At 59.6% G+C, this 15375-nt stretch overlaps 2 protein-coding genes and 1 pseudogene across 3 annotated transcripts in view; 2 read left to right on the plus strand and 1 right to left on the minus strand.

Moving 5' to 3' along the window:
* Nucleotides 1–15375, plus strand: part of LOC144991884 (uncharacterized) — a 32280-nt gene that overhangs the window by 2749 nt on the left and 14156 nt on the right. The gene's annotated exons all lie outside the window — the stretch shown is intronic.
* LOC144991882 (uncharacterized) lies at nt 2631–12740 on the plus strand. Its single transcript, XM_078946008.1, has 2 exons — nt 2631–2759; nt 8236–12740. Exon 2 carries the CDS (start codon nt 8252–8254, stop codon nt 12626–12628), a length of 4377 nt encoding a protein of 1458 aa, XP_078802134.1. The 5' UTR covers nt 2631–2759; nt 8236–8251; the 3' UTR covers nt 12629–12740.
* On the minus strand, nt 3014–4301 carry LOC144991885 (serine/threonine-protein kinase pim-3 pseudogene; annotated as a pseudogene). Its single transcript, XR_013655546.1, has one exon. The product of XR_013655546.1 is annotated as a serine/threonine-protein kinase pim-3 pseudogene (transcript).

A 15375-nucleotide genomic window follows, 5' to 3' on the forward strand; every position in this document is an offset into this window, starting at 1 on the left:
CGGACCCCGCGAGACAGCGCGCGGAGCCTGTGTTTCGTTCCAACTCTGTACGGGGTCTCACGGACCCCGCGAGACAGCGCGAGGTGCCACTGTTTGGTTCCAATTCTGTACGGGGTCTCACGGACCACGCGAGACAGCCCGAGGTGCAACTGTTTGGTTCCAAACCGAGACGGGGTCGCTGGGACCGTGCGAGACAGCGCGCGGAGCCTGTGTTTCGTTCCAATTCTGTACGGGGTCTCACGGACCCCGCGAGACAGCGCGCGGAGCCTGTGTTTCGTTCCACTTCTGTTCGGGGTCTAACGGACCGTGCAAACAGCGCGCGGAGCCTGTGTTTCGTTCCAATTCTGTACGGGGTCTCACGGACCCCGGGAGACAGCGGTCGGAGCCTGTGTTTCGTTCCAACTCTGTACGGGGTCTCACGGACCCCGCGAGACAGCGCGCGGAGCCTGTGTTTCGTTCCAACTCTGTACGGGGTCTCACGGACCCCGCGAGACAGCGCGAGGTGCCACTGTTTGGTTCCAAATCGAGACGGGGTCTCACGGACCACGCGAGACAGCCCGAGGTGCAACTGTTTGGTTCCAAACCGAGACGGGGTCGCTGGGACCGTGCGAGACAGCGCGCGGAGCCTGTGTTTCGTTCCAATTCTGTACGGGGTCTCACGGACCCCGCGAGACAGCGCGCGGAGCCTGTGTTTCGTTCCACTTCTGTTCGGGGTCTAACGGACCGTGCAAACAGCGCGCGGAGCCTGTGTTTCGTTCCAATTCTGTACGGGGTCTCACGGACCCCGGGAGACAGCGCTCGGAGCCTGTGTTTCGTTCCAACTCTGTACGGGGTCTCACGGACCCCGCGAGACAGCGCGCGGAGCCTGTGTTTCGTTCCAACTCTGTACGGGGTCTCACGGACCCCGCGAGACAGCGCTCGGAGCCACAGTTTGGTTCCAATTCTGTTCGGGGTCTCACGGACCGTGCAAGACAGCGCGCGGAGCCTGTGTTTCGTTCCAATTCTGTACGGGGTCTCACGGACCCCGCGAGACAGCGCGCGGAGCCTGTGTTTCGTTCCACTTCTGTTCGGGGTCTAACGGACCGTGCAAACAGCGCGCGGAGCCTGTGTTTCGTTCCAATTCTGTACGGGGTCTCACGGACCCCGGGAGACAGCGCTCGGAGCCTGTGTTTCGTTCCAACTCTGTACGGGGTCTCACGGACCCCGCGAGACAGCGCGCGGAGCCTGTGTTTCGTTCCAACTCTGTACGGGGTCTCACGGACCCCGCGAGACAGCGCTCGGAGCCACAGTTTGGTTCCAATTCTGTTCGGGGTCTCACGGACCGTGCAAGACAGCGCGCGGAGCCTGTGTTTCGTTCCAATTCTGTACGGGGTCTCACGGACCCCGCGAGACAGCGCGCGGAGCCTGTGTTTCGTTCCACTTCTGTTCGGGGTCTAACGGACCGTGCAAACAGCGCGCGGAGCCTGTGTTTCGTTCCAATTCTGTACGGGGTCTCACGGACCCCGGGAGACAGCGCTCGGAGCCTGTGTTTCGTTCCAACTCTGTACGGGGTCTCACGGACCCCGCGAGACAGCGCGCGGAGCCTGTGTTTCGTTCCAACTCTGTACGGGGTCTCACGGACCCCGCGAGACAGCGCTCGGAGCCACAGTTTGGTTCCAATTCTGTTCGGGGTCTCACGGACCGTGCAAGACAGCGCGCGGAGCCTGTGTTTCCTTCCAATTCTGTACGGGGTCTCACGGACCCCGGGAGACAGCGCTCGGAGCCTGTGTTTCGTTCCAACTCTGTACGGGGTCTCACGGACCCCGCGAGACAGCGCGCAGAGCCTGTGTTTCGTTCCAACTCTCTACGGGGTCTCACGGACCCCGCGAGACAGCGCGAGGTGCCACTGTTTGGTTCCAATTCTGTACGGGGTCTCACGGACCACGCGAGACAGCGCGAGGTGCCACTGTTTGGTTCCAAATCGAGACGGGGTCGCTGGGACCATGCGAGACAGCGCGAGGTGCCTGTGTTTCGCTCCAATTCTGTACGGGGTCTCACGGACCCCGCGAGACAGCACGCGGAGCCTGTGTTTCGTTCCACTTCTGTTCGGGGTTTAACGGACCGTGCAAACAGCGCGCGGAGCCTGTGTTTCGTTCCAATTCTGTACGGGGTTTCACGGACCCCGCGAGACAGCGCGCAGAGCCTGTGTTTCGTTCCAATTCTGTTCGGGGTCTAACGGACCCCGCGAGACAGCGCGCGGACCCACTGTTTGGTTCCAGTCGGCGTTGGGTCTCACGGACCCCGCGAGACAGTGTGCGGAGCTACTGTTTAGTTTTAGTTAGTGTTGGGGTCGAACGGACCTACAAGAGAGCGTGTGGAACAATTTTTTTTTTTTTTTCAGTATACATTTTTAGCAGATTTTCACTGAGACTCTTTTTGTGAGAGATTAAGGTCCAAAGCTTCCTCTGATGGTCTGAGTCTCAGAACTCAGGTCAGTGTCCCTAAACTTGGGTCGGAGCCTCTTTGTAAGCCCCCTTGTATCTAACGCTACAACTAATTTTGTTTCTTTTGGTATTTGGTAAGTAAATACCATCGACTTCTGCTGACTTTTCCAACACACTCTTGTTTTGTTTTTGTTTTTCTTTTTGAGTAGAGCTGCATGAAGGTTCTTTGGACCGTTTCATTTCCACCCCACTCTGTTGGTGCTACGGCGAGCGGGAGGTCTGGGTCATCAAAGTAACGTCACAGCAGACAGCTCTGGCTGCCATTCCTTGTATATGGTATTCACTTCATTTAACCTGTGTATATGCTGACCAAAATCATGTAACCTTTGTGTGTGGTAATCACTTTATCTAACGTGTATATACTGACCATTATACGATTAAAAATGTACACACCAATGTATTTTTTTTTTAAATTTTTCAATCTTTAAAAACCGAGATTGTGTGATGTATCCAATAATTAGAAAAATATCTCTTCAAATAGTCATGTTGGGACAAAACCCATGAGCAAAAAAGAAAGCGAATATGCAACGTTGAGGTTCCAGTTTGACTTTTATTCGAACAAGGCAAAAAAAAAAACTGTACAGTAGGCATCAGGGAACAAGCTCTATTGAGTTATCATGGAACTGGCATCTATACAACATGAGCAGTTAGCCATTTTGTTCAACATCCTACATCCTACTCCGTTTTTGGGAGCTCTCCCTGACCCGGACGATGAGCTCCGCTCTGCGAGACCTCTGAGTGGCAACGAGCCTCGGTAAGTCCTGTCTCTGCGGCGATACTCCCCTGACGACTGGGAAGTCGGTCGAAGGACGGCAATCTCCTCCAGATTGATTCGAAGCCCTCGGAGCAGAGCGTCGCCATCGCCGGACGAAGCTGCTTTTCGTTTCCCACGGACGAGACGGACCCTCGACGGGTCGGCGTGTCGACATCGTGGGCTCGGGCCGCCAGAGCAGAGCCGGGCTCCGATTGCTGGAGATCCCCTCGCGTGGGCTTCGGGGCTCCAGCCGTGGCGTCGCCTTCGTGCGCCTCCGAGCCTCGCTTCAGCATCCAAGGGTGGGCCAGTATGTCTTTCAGCATCGGTCTCTCTTCGGGCGTCCTGCTCAAACACCATTTTATCAGGGCCACGCAGTCCTCAGAGAGGTCTTTTTCGAATCTAAGCTCGCCCAGTAGGAGCTCCCTGTCGTTTCCAAATGGTATGTCCCCGTGCACCATGTCGTACAAAAGAATCCCCAACGACCAAACCTCAGATGGAAGAGCTTTGTAGCATCCTTGTGTGAGCCGTTCGGGGGGCCCATATGCCGCAGTCCCGTGGAACATGTCGTACACTTTGTCGGGTTCAAGAAATTCGGCGGAGCCAAAGTCGATGAGTTTCAGCTCGAGCGTCGTCAGGTCCACCAGCAGGTTTTCGTCTTTTACGTCCATGTGCACAACACCGCGGCTGTGACAGTGGAGCAAGGCCTGGATGACCTGACCTAAAAATTCTCTGGCCGTGTCCTCGCGCAGACGCTTACTGATCGTGATGTATTCGTACAGATCTTGCGTGTTCTCTGGCTTCTCCGTGACTATCACCCAATTATACGGGGTCTTGTAAAAGTCCAGCATGCGGATGATCCCAGGAAACGGAGGGTCTTTGGAGACCATTTCCAAGGCGACAGCTTCGAATGGCTTACTGGTCCCATCAACCTCGCAGCATCTCGTACGCGAGAGCGGGATAATCTTCAGGGCCACGGAAATCCCGTCGCTTCGCCTCTTTCCCAGAAACACTTTGCCGAAGCCCCCCTTGCCCAGGCAAAAGCTGGTCTTCCAGTACTTTTCCATGGCAGAAGGATTGATTTTTCTCTCTCTCGAACTGTCGCGCTCTTCACGGAGCAACTTCCCTCCAGTCTTTGTTAAACTCGCGTAAGGTTACTATGACCTGTCTTGGTTTGCACGGAACAAGTTTTAAAGGGCCTGTGATCCAAATCTTCTGGTCTAGTTTCCGTTTCCGGTCCGCCGCACTCCCGTCAGACTTCAGCGAGGCAGAGTCAGACAGAGAGGGAGAAGGAGGACACTGGAAGAAAAAGAGGAAACGTTAGAAGGTGGGGCCTTCATTCTGAAGGAGGAGGAGGCTGATTGTAAGCCCCCCCACACCCGCTGCAGGGAAAGAGGGAGGGGCAAAGAGGACAGTGAGGTCCAACCACAGAGATTAAGACTCAGTGCAGCGTGGCAGATTTCTACCAAGGGCCCGTGCAAAGCCAGTTGTCACGCTGCAAAGAGCAACACAGAGGAGGGCAATCTTTCCTTTGCATACTCCCCTCTTTTTCCACTTTGCAGAATCTCACAAGGCTTCGTGTTGCTGAACCTGGATCGCACAGCTTAGAGCTCAGGACCACGTAAGTGAGTTCATACTTTAAATCCTAATTGATCAACGGTTGGCTTTTCTCTTTTTTTTTTCTTTTACAAAACAGTCGCCCTTTTCGAGCACAGCTTATCGTACCTCGAAGAGACAAGAGTCTAAAGCTGCCTTTGTCCGGGGTGAATGAGGGTCACTGCTCCAGAGGCGTCTCTGTGTAACATTTCCAGCATGTGTCTCCAGTTGTAGTAGAACGCGGGCTTGTAGCTTCCCACGGAACCTTGAAAGTTGACAAGGAACCCTTGGTAGTCTCTCACCGATACCTCAGGCAGGCCCACGTCTGGTGCGAACTTCACGTTGAAGTAGTACACGGGGTCCGTGCGGGGGGTTTCGAGCCGGAGGCCCTGCGAACCGCACATCTGCGAGACCGCGGCGGACTGATTAAACAGCAGGCACAGGACGCAGCAGGAAGGCTGCGGCACGATGTTCGGCTCGCCGTCGCCCGAGCGCTGCACCTTATCTCGTTCCAGAACATATTGCTTGTAAGCCTCTGGGGACATCAGAGTCGTCAAGGGGCCCGTCCGCACGTTGACCAGCATTCCTTTGCAGGAGTTGCGATTAGCGCACCAAGGGAGCCCTCTGTCATTCAGCATCTCCGTGAGCAGGGCCCTGTCGTACGTGTTACGGGCCAGGGCTCGTCCAGGCACCGCGCGCTCCGCGAAAGATGCCATGAGCGGTTTCGGGTTCCTGGCCAGCAGCTCCAACACGGCCAGCACGGGGGTGCAGCGTGGGCACATGGGATTGGGGTCGCCGTTTGCCTCGCACGAGCATCTGCCCGGCCGAGGCTCGCACTCCGGGAAGAGGACGGCGAGGTCGGCAGACGACAGGTGTCTTCTCTCTGCCGCACGCTCCAAGACGCGAGCCTTGATCAGCTCCCTGCCGTCTGAGACTTTGCCCTCGTCCAAACATGGGGCGTCCGAGGGAGGCTCCGCAGCCCGTCGACCCGGATCCGCCGCTTCGCACCAGAGGGAGCGACGCGCGGATGGCTTCCCGCGAGGCACGGGTTTTGAGCACAGCGAGCAGGCGACGCCCTTCTCTCGGACCCCGTCCGAACAGCCCGGGCACATCCAGAGGCAACATGGTTTCTCGACGAGTCCTGCAAAACAGGCGCACGTGGAACAGATGAACCCGCGGAGGGACGGGCAGCTGCTGAAGTGAGGCTCCGTCAGGTACCAGTGTGGGTCATTCACGAAACAGGTCTCGCACACCCTGGCTTCGCAAGGACATCGGAGCTTGACGCCGGCTCTGCTCCTTTGCTTGCTGCCTTTGACCAAGGTCACCAGACACGACAGGCACTTTGCGCACCCCGACCGCTTGTCGACCCTCGCTCTGCCGACCTTGGACGCTCCGCCGACGTAGCTGATCGTGGAAACTCTCCTGTATAGATTCGTAGACTTGAGAGCGGCCTCCACTGAGGCCTTCTGACGCTTTCTTTTACACTCCATCAACAGTTCGACGGGTACCCTCCCTGCAAAGGCGTCGTGAGGGCCCTCTCGAGGAGCTTCCCCCTCTCCTCGCGACATCGTCGACATAACACCCGTGGCCCCCTCCGCCGTCTGAGGAAGCTCAGTCCACGATGGAAGCGAAGCGGGAGCTGTGCTGCTCCCTGTACAGGGCCTTGGCGCTAGACCCCGTGCCAGTGATCGGCGGCGTGCTGTACGCCCCCGGAACTGAAGGCGTGAGCCTGAGGTCTCTCGGAGAGGGCACGACCAACTGCTCCCACCACAGGTTCAACTTTAGGCATGCAGTGGACGCGTTGCTGCGACATGGCACGAAAGAAGGGCCCTGCACTTGCGCGCAACGGATTAGCGCGTCCGCGGAACAGCGCTACAGAGGGGGGGACGGCGCAGATGTTCCGAACCCCGAACGCCGCCGACGGTGCGCCACCAAACCGGGCGGGCAGGGCTCCTCCCGCGAAATCGCCAGAGCCCAGTCCCAAGTCCTGTGGGCGTACGAAATGGAGCCGGTGGCAGCGGCGTACAGGTGGCTGATGTGCAACCGGAGCGCGAGATACCCCAAATGCTGCGACTCTGTGTTGGTCTACCAGGTAGACCGTTCCAGGACCCTGCCTCCGGGACTGTACGTGTACAAATCACGCCCATCCCACTTCGGATGCACCGCAGAGAGACCCCTCTGTGTGGTGGACCAGTTTAATTTTCGTGTCCAGAGACGGGGACCGGTTTCGGTGGAGGAAGAGCCGCATTGCTTCGAGAGTGCGCTGCCCAAGGAGATAACCCTGGAGCTCTTCCCGGGCCGCGACAACTTCAGCGCCCTGTACGTGATAGGGCGCGCCATCACGGCACCCACGCCCGAATACGGAAACAGGCTTTTCGGAGAAGCCCTGGCGCTCGACCTGGTGTCTCCGGAGTCATGCGAGAAAGCCGTCGCCTGCAAGCACCACCTGATCGGCATGAGAACGGAGCAAGCCTGCGTGATAGACCTCCGCTGGAACTCCTTCGACGTGATGAGCGCTTGCATGAAGGCGGTTCCGAAGATCAGGGGAATGCAGGCGGTGGTCTGGTCCAACCACGTGCCCGACCCTGTGAAGATCGAGTCCGATGTGCTGGCCTGGCTCTTCGGGTACGTCACCGCGCTGCCCGCGGCCGTCCGCAGCGTAGACTACAAAAACGAGAGTCTCGGCGTGCGCTACATCATCGTAGACGTGGATGGTTTTTCGGGGACTCTGCCCGAGCCACCCGAGGGTGAAGCCTCCTGCTTCGCGCACACGTACTTCGAGGGAGATGTCGGGCTCGCCGCGGCGGCCATCGGTGAGCTCCCAGAGGCCTCGAGCAGGATGGGCTCCCCGCGGGCAGGATCTCCCGCTTTCTGGTACGAGCTGCCGGCATCCCTGGGCACCCTGAAGCCCACGCCTTTCAGCAGCGGCTCCAGGTCTCGCCGTGTGTGTGAGCCGCAAGGCTTTCGGGACCAGTTCAGGACCTGGGCTCTCGGGAAGACGGACGGGGCTTGCTGCCTCGCCATAGCCGTGCAACACACCCTGTACTACCACGCGAGAGACAGAGAGTACAGACTGATGGTAACGCACACAGTGTTGGACGGCGACACCTCGCTGAACATTTACAAACTGTGACGCCGAGTCAAGATGACAGGGGGGCGCTCGTGATGCTTACATGGCGGGCGTCACGTGAGGGATATTAACAGACTTTTCAGACTTTTCTTCGAAGCGCGAAGCGATCCAGTGAAAAGGACGAGGCAAAGTTATAAAAACGCAGTGAAAAAAAAAAACTAACCGCGTCTGTGACAAATCATAATCATTATCATCATCATCATCATCATCTGAGTCCTTTCCTCTGTCTCTCACCCCTGCCCAACCATTCCTCTGTGTTATGTTTTTTTTGTCAGTTGCGCAGCTGAGCCCATGGATCCAAAGGACGGCGTCTCCAAGTGGCTGGTGGCAGCCGCAGCACTGCACGCAGGTGCTCTGGAACTCCACGTCGACCGAGACTGCTTCGACTGCGTCGAAGAGGCCATCTGTTACCTCTGCAATCGGGCTACGTGGGAGATTCCACCGGGGGAGCGGGACCGCCTCGCAGCAGAGCGCAGAGATTACTTCTACCACCCGCAAGACCTAAGGGGCTCGATCGGACTAAGTTCGTTTTTCGTCTCAGGCCAGTGCAAATATTGTCAGCTGTGCAGAGGGGTGAAAATACGTTTCGAACCATCGTTGTGTCGCCACGTGCTGGAGGTGGAAGATCGCTGCGATAACCGCGCACCGCAAGAAGTGGGGCTGAACCTGCGGCGGTTGGAACACTTGGCCACCCTCCACACTCCGTACTTCGTAATGCTCTTCGTCAGCCTGGCCAAAAGGAGGCGCTACACGTTTTACAGATCCCCCGGCGAGTTGAGGGACGTCGCCAGGCACCTACTTCTAGCGCTAGGTCCCGACGCATCCCGGCGCTCGGCTCACGACCCAGAAGAGGAGCTTCACCTTCATGCCAGCATCCTCAAGCTCTGGTGGAGATATCAGGACAAGCAGAGCACCAGGCTAGGCGTTTCGATTCCCTACTACTTCAACCTGGGCTCGGAGCTGGAGAGCTGGTCGTGGACCCCGTCGACCGACCGCTTCGAGCTGAGGATGCCCGAACCCCTCTACGGCTTCGTGAGGAACCATTGCCTGTTTCACGAGCTGAGGGCCGCGCCCGGACCCGAAATGACGAGCCAAAGGACACAGAGTAAGCCGCTGGTGAGGGTGCGCGAGGTGCGCACCTCGCTCCACGGGGACGTCTCCGTCGTCCTGAGTGTGTTGGTTTCCAACAAACACCTGGAGCAAACCTTGCACGAAGCCGCGAGGGCTTACGAGAACCAATGCAGAGCGAGGCGGATGGTCAGGCTGAAAGACGAAGGACAGGTCTTTTCGCCGGGGGTCGGGCAGCACTACCCGCAGCTCGATTGCATCGCGCTGGAGCAAGCGGGAGGAGCGCCGTCGACTGTCATGCACGTGGTGACAACGTCGGGGGCCGGGTGGCTGCCGCTCCACAGCTGGCTGAGGGAGACCCGAGGAAAGCAGGTCCGCGACGTCGTGGTCCGCAGAGCGCTGGTCTGCGTGTTGGACTCCCTGAGAGACCTCCGCTCCACCGATCGCCATCCTTGCAGAGTTCTGTACCAGAACGCAAAGGATGACGACTCTCACAGCCGCACCTCCAAGCTCTCATGCGCCTTCGTCATCCACCGACACACAGGGGAGACAATGTCGCTGCTCCCCTTAGTTTCCATGCCCGGGCTTTACAGGGCCTCTGCGCTGACCGACGACGAAGACAGTTTTCGTGCCGCGTGCTCCAACTTGGCGCTGAGCGTGCTGCGCGCCGGAGCGCTCCCGGACGATGGCTCGACAACGGAGGCCGCCATCTCTGAGTTTTGCAGGACGGGCATGGCGGACGCTCACCTCTGGTCCACGGTGCTGGATTGCCTCGGGAGACCGCCGCGGTCCGAAGAGACGGGGCGCTGGCCGCGGGCCACGTGGCTGGGGCCCGGGTCCAGGGATCGCAGCTCTTTGAGAGAGCGGTTCGACTGGTTGACGCGGTGCGACGGGGCCGCAGCGGCGCCCGGGCTCGCCTGCATGATAGAGGTCCTGAAGGAGGACGAGTTGTCCTCGCTGGGGCCAGCGAGGAGGACACTGGAGCGCTGTAAGACCCTGGCGGAAATTCTGTCTTGCCAGGCTTCGGGACGCGCCCGTGCCACCAGTCCAGCCCGAACCAAGACCGGCAGGAGGAAGCGCAAGAGTAACACGCTGAGCAATCCGCACGTCACAAAAAGCATGACGATGGATCCCTGTCAGCCGCTTTTTCCAGAGGCATCCCAGTCCGCGAGCCAGCGGACGCTGGAAGAATGCTGCGGCCTGGAGCACATTATGAAGATGAGCAGCGATCTGACAAGGGAACTGGCTCTCTCTCGCGGGTCGTCGAGCGAACCTTCGAGCAAGCCGCGGACCGTGACCTACCTAGACGCGGACGTGAACCCTGTGAACGAGGGCCTCCTCTCTGCGGAATGGGAGAGATTGACAGACTGTGACAGAGGCTGCCACAGTTCGCCCAGTGCCAAGGTCGAAAAGCGGGACGCCCTCGCCGAGCTGCAGGACTTCGGACTTTGCGACGAGGACGAGGCGAGCTCCCTTCGCTCGACCGGCTCCCTCCACACGGCAGGCTCCCTCCACACGGCAGGCTCCCTGGACTGCATTGTGACAGACAACACTACGAATCTCTTCTTCGCCAGAACTGACATCGACAATTTCCAGAGCAGCGACATGGTGTACAGAGTCTTACAAGAGTCCTTTTACCCCGAGCAGAGCACGAGTGCGGACACGACTCTAACCCTTCTTCGCCTAAAATCGGAGGACCCCTTGCCAGAGACGACCCGGTGCGACGGAGAAGAGGCGCTCGTCGCTTCGGGAGGACTCAACCCCTCGGGAAGCGCAGATAGGCAGTCGCTTCAGGGCCCCATCCGAATGGAGGACAGTCGCGGCGAGGAGGACAGTCTCAGCTCGGCCAAACGCGAGCGGGTGCATAAGGCTAATTGCATGAGATGGAGGTCCAGAGGGCTCTCGCGGCGGGAGAGGCAACTGTCCGACTGCGCCCGCTTTCACCCCGTCACTTACCTGGTTTCGAGGGACATAACCGATTTGATCAGCAACCTCACCGTGAAACGTCACTCAGAGGAGGACTGCGTCAGCAGGCCGTGCCACGGACTCAACAAGCCGGAGCGATGGGACGCGTGGGGCCAGGGCGCAAAGGACAAGCAAATGCAGCGGGGGCCAGCTGTGTTGGACCTGGTACGCGGATCAATCACTTGCCAAAGGTTCCTGTGGAGGATGGGCAGAGAGTACTCGCACAGGGACGGGGATATGACGAGACGGGGGCACGCCCGGTGCACGAAGCTCTCATGGCCCACAGGGTTTGCCTACGTGCCGGCGGTGGAGCGCACCGTGCTCAACTGCGAGCTCTCGGAGCAGTGGTACTTCACCGTGGACCTCTCTGCTCCGCCGGACCGGGGTTTCAGGCTCACGGAGATTCTCGTGGACAGTTTGCCGAGCTTGTGCAAGGAGGACACGCCACATCTCCTTCGAGTGCTCGGGAAAAAGACCAACTACCTGGGTGCCGTGTGCACCGTCCAGGACGTCCAGGGCTTGATCATACACAGGATTCACATGGCCTACGAGTCTCTGGTGAATCTGCTGGACATGCACACGCGCCTGCAAGTCCACTCCTTTGCTGCACGCACCTTCGCCCTACACTGCGTGACCAAAGACACGGAGGAAATGGCGCTCGGGGTGTTTGTGGGCGAGAGCCCCGGGTCTGTGAACCTCGGGTGCTCCAAGGGGTCGCTCGTGTCGTGGTTCTACGACGACAAGGTACTGCTGGCCTACCACGTGCTACAGTGCCTCCTCAGAGTTCAGATCCTTTCCCTGAGGGTTCTCGGCTTCACCATGAAGCGCATACAGCCGGCTCGCATTTGGAGGGTCAAGACGGGATTTAGGGTCGACCTGCTGGCGTGCCTTGTCGACACGCTGTACGTCTGGGACGGGAACGGGCCCGCATGGGGTGCTTTGGAAGGTCTGGCCGCCGTGTGGGAAACCCTCTCCCAGCTAAACCTGCGACAATACGTGCCCGACGCGGCAGCTGACAAGCTGAAGCGGGCGTACATCGCCGTTTTCGGAGCGTGCCCGCACTCAGCCTACGGCTCTCCGATGTGCTCAAAGGGCGGCCGCAGTAAGGAGCGCAGCTGCGTGTCGTGGCTCCAGGCCGGGGATATGAGAAACTACTTCAGAGAGTGGACTTTGCCCGAGGACGAGGAGCTCATCCACCAAGTGTACGGGCTGTGCGGCTTTTCCGAAAGAGCCACGGGACCGCGAAGCCCGCTGGAGGACGTGCTGGGTAGAGACGGACGATACGAAATGCTTTCTCTGCCCACGGAACAAGGCTTCGAGGTGCAACCCTACGGCCCGTTTGTCGTACGGATACAAAATCAAGTCATCAAGTGGAATCGGGTGATTGTGGTCGAGCCCGCTGTCGCCGGGCCTGTGACCCTCGCTCAGCTCAACCCGTTGGAGAGGTACGACCTGGTCACCAGAGCGCTCGCCGCCGCCTTTGCCAATCAGAACGAAGAACTCGACGGGGAAGGAGTGGCTGGAGACGGGTGGACCTCGAGAGGGTCTGAGCACACGCACGGTGACGGGGCGGGGGAAAGCTCTCTAGGGCTCCCTCAGCGGGAAGAGGACACTCAAAGCAGCATGTACTATTAGGTTTCATCCACTTCAATTTGCTTCAATTTGTAGCGCACGCACCGTCTCTCACTCGGCAACGGGGCAGTGTACCGAATGTTCCTTCTGACTGTGTAGTGAAGTCGTATTCCACACGTTCGTCAGGCAAGGCTTTCTCAGACTCGGAACCGAGCTCACCCCAACAAAGCCCGGCCATTCGTTCGCGTCCGCGGTTTCGCTGGGAAAAACCTTTTGGTGCGCAAAGCCGAGACTATCTGGAGAGTCCACCACCAGCAGCGTTTCCAGCGTCGACCGAGGGCAGTCACGCTGCGCGAGTGCCGCGCTCGGAACGTCTTGATCTCCGGAGGCGACCGGGGGGTCTCGAGGGGCGCTCTCAGAGCAGGTCGCTACTCGTTCCGTCCCGTCTGCAGTGCCTGGATGGCGAGCGGTCGAATCGACGTACTGGTTCCCTGGTTCCACCTCGTTTTCCCAGCAATCTGGGTCGCTCTGAACAGACATGCTCTCCAGGTCGCGCGTCGCGCAACTGAGGATAGAACCCCAGTCGTCGTCGCTCTCGCTCAGAGACAGGAGGCAGCCGTGCCAGGGGTCTGAGGCTCGAGCGTCGAGGCTCGCTGGAGGAGCCGCGACGGGCCGCTCGTCGCCGCGATCTAAGGCGCCTCTCATACTGCTGCGAATCCCGTGGGCAATGTCGCCCAGGTAGGCGTAAGGCGGGTCGTTCGGAGACGACTCCGCGTTGCCTAGGCGGGCAGCGAACCACGAGTCGCGTGCCTCGATCGCGCTCTTCACCGTACAGGGAACGACGTTTAGGGCCATGAAGAAAGGCAGCTGAGCCGTGAGCTCGGGCACGTACAGCTGTGCCGCGCGCAGCACGGTTCGAGCATCGAGCAATCCCTCAAACACGATCAGCATGGCTCTCACGATGCTGCGGTCGTTGTACCCGTGGACAGAGTAGCGGCAAGACGGGTCTGGGCCGACGTCGTCCTCTCCCCAGTCTCCTGTCGTGGCGCGTCGGTCGATCTTCAGTTCCATGGCCGCACGCAAGTGCCTGTCTGCGTCCGTTCCTCCCGGGTTGCGAGCCAGAACCTCGAGAGCGCTGGGACGAGAGTGCAGAGCGTTACCGTACACCAGCACGTACCACGCCGCAAAGTACAACAGACCCGCCACGGTGACTCTCACCGCGGACCGGCCGTCCGCCTCTACTCCTCGCCGACCCCGCTCTACTCCTCCAAGGTGACGAGGCGAAGAGAGTCTCAACCCGCTGGCCGCGAACGATAGCGCCAGGGTGGAATTCACAAGCGCGTCGGGTAAGCTTTCCCCTTCGGCCGCGAAGCACGGCAAAACGCCTCTCGTCAAAGCCTCTTGCATCGCCTCCTTTTCGCTCTCACTCGTCAACCCTGCGCGCGTCAAGAGGTCCAGGGGGCCCTCGAAATAACGTTCGTAATGCTCGCGCTCCACAGCGACCCACCCTCCGGAGGCGGTGGGCAGAGGCGAGTCTGGTCGCACGAGGTCCTTCACCCGTCGCCATCCTCGCGCCAACGTTTCTAGCGCGTAAGCGGGACTCGGAGACGCGGGCAGAGCCAGGGCCTTGAACAGCTTGTGGCAGGACCTTGTGGGGTTGACAAACACAGGCCAGAACAAGCTGGCGTCAGCCCTGAGCGAGCTGGGTCGAGGCACTTTTAGGCTCAGACGGTCGAGAGCGCACGGCGACACTTTGGGAAAGTGAAGCGCTATGGCGGCCGCTATCGCTTCGGGATCCTGAGCCCGGGCCTCGGTGTGACTGGGGATCTCCGCCAGGGCGACCGGGGTCCCGGAACCCGAGCGACGGAATGTCCTCGGTGCAGGGAGCTCGTACAGCACTTCTCCGGCGGGGGGGACCCGCATGTCCCGCTCCTCGAGGCGATCCCTCGGGTCGAGCCCAGGAGAGACGAAGCCAGTGTTCAGCGCTGCCGTCTCAAACAGTCTGGGGTCCGGCGACACGCTCGTCGTCAGGATGCCTTGTCCCCGGGCGTCCTGATCGTCGAGGAGCATGGGGAGATGATCGTTTGCGTACAGCACCACGATCTTTTCCAAATCCAGCGAGCCGTTTCGCTCGTAGGTTTGAAACGCGACGCAGTGCGCGGCCACCGAAAAAGCCCAAGTGTACATCGCAGCAGCCCCTCCGTGCTGGCGCGTCTCGCAAGCCGGCAAATCCTCTTCTCCTTCCCCGTTCCCTCCTTCTTCTCCTCGTCTGGGGATTTCTCCTTCTCCTCCACCCCCATCTTCTGATTCTGCAAAGTTTTCCGATACGCAGCAGGCGCCCGAAAGGTCCGTCGCAGGGAACGCGGCTTGCTTCTCGAGCGGAAGGAGGGAATGAACGACCCAGCACAGTTGAATCACGGCCTCGTTGCGGACCAGCCAGTCGCGTTCCCGAGAAGCCTCGACCGCAGCGCACTCCATGAGAAATGCGCAATGGGTAAAAATCACCCGACGGCACTCGGAGCACGACAGCTCCAGCATGGAGCTTTCGCAGCGCCGCACCGCCTGCACAGCGGACCAAGGGGTGTATCCGCAGAGCCTCATCTCCCTCACAATGGCCCGAGCCACGACGCCAAGGTCCTTCGCCTCCCCCGGCTTGCAACAAGGACAAGTCGGGTGGCCCACGAACCTCATCTCACTGTCTGGCGAGCGCGGGACCTCGCGAGCGTCGTAGAACTCCTGAGCCCAGCCCGGTTTCAGTTCGTTGCAGGTGCCACAGTTCCGTTTGCGCATAACGAGCCAGTCAGATCTCA

Source organism: Oryzias latipes, chromosome 4 (genome assembly GCF_053564925.1).
Source record: "Oryzias latipes strain Hd-rR chromosome 4, Olatipes_Hd-rR_3.1".
NCBI classification, from domain to species: Eukaryota; Metazoa; Chordata; class Actinopteri; order Beloniformes; family Adrianichthyidae; genus Oryzias; species Oryzias latipes.

What these genes read in the sequence shown, in the direction of transcription:
- LOC144991882 (XM_078946008.1), top strand. Translation starts at nt 8,252, where the DNA reads ATGGATCCAAAGGACGGCGTCTCCAAGTGGCTGGTGGCAGCCGCAGCA.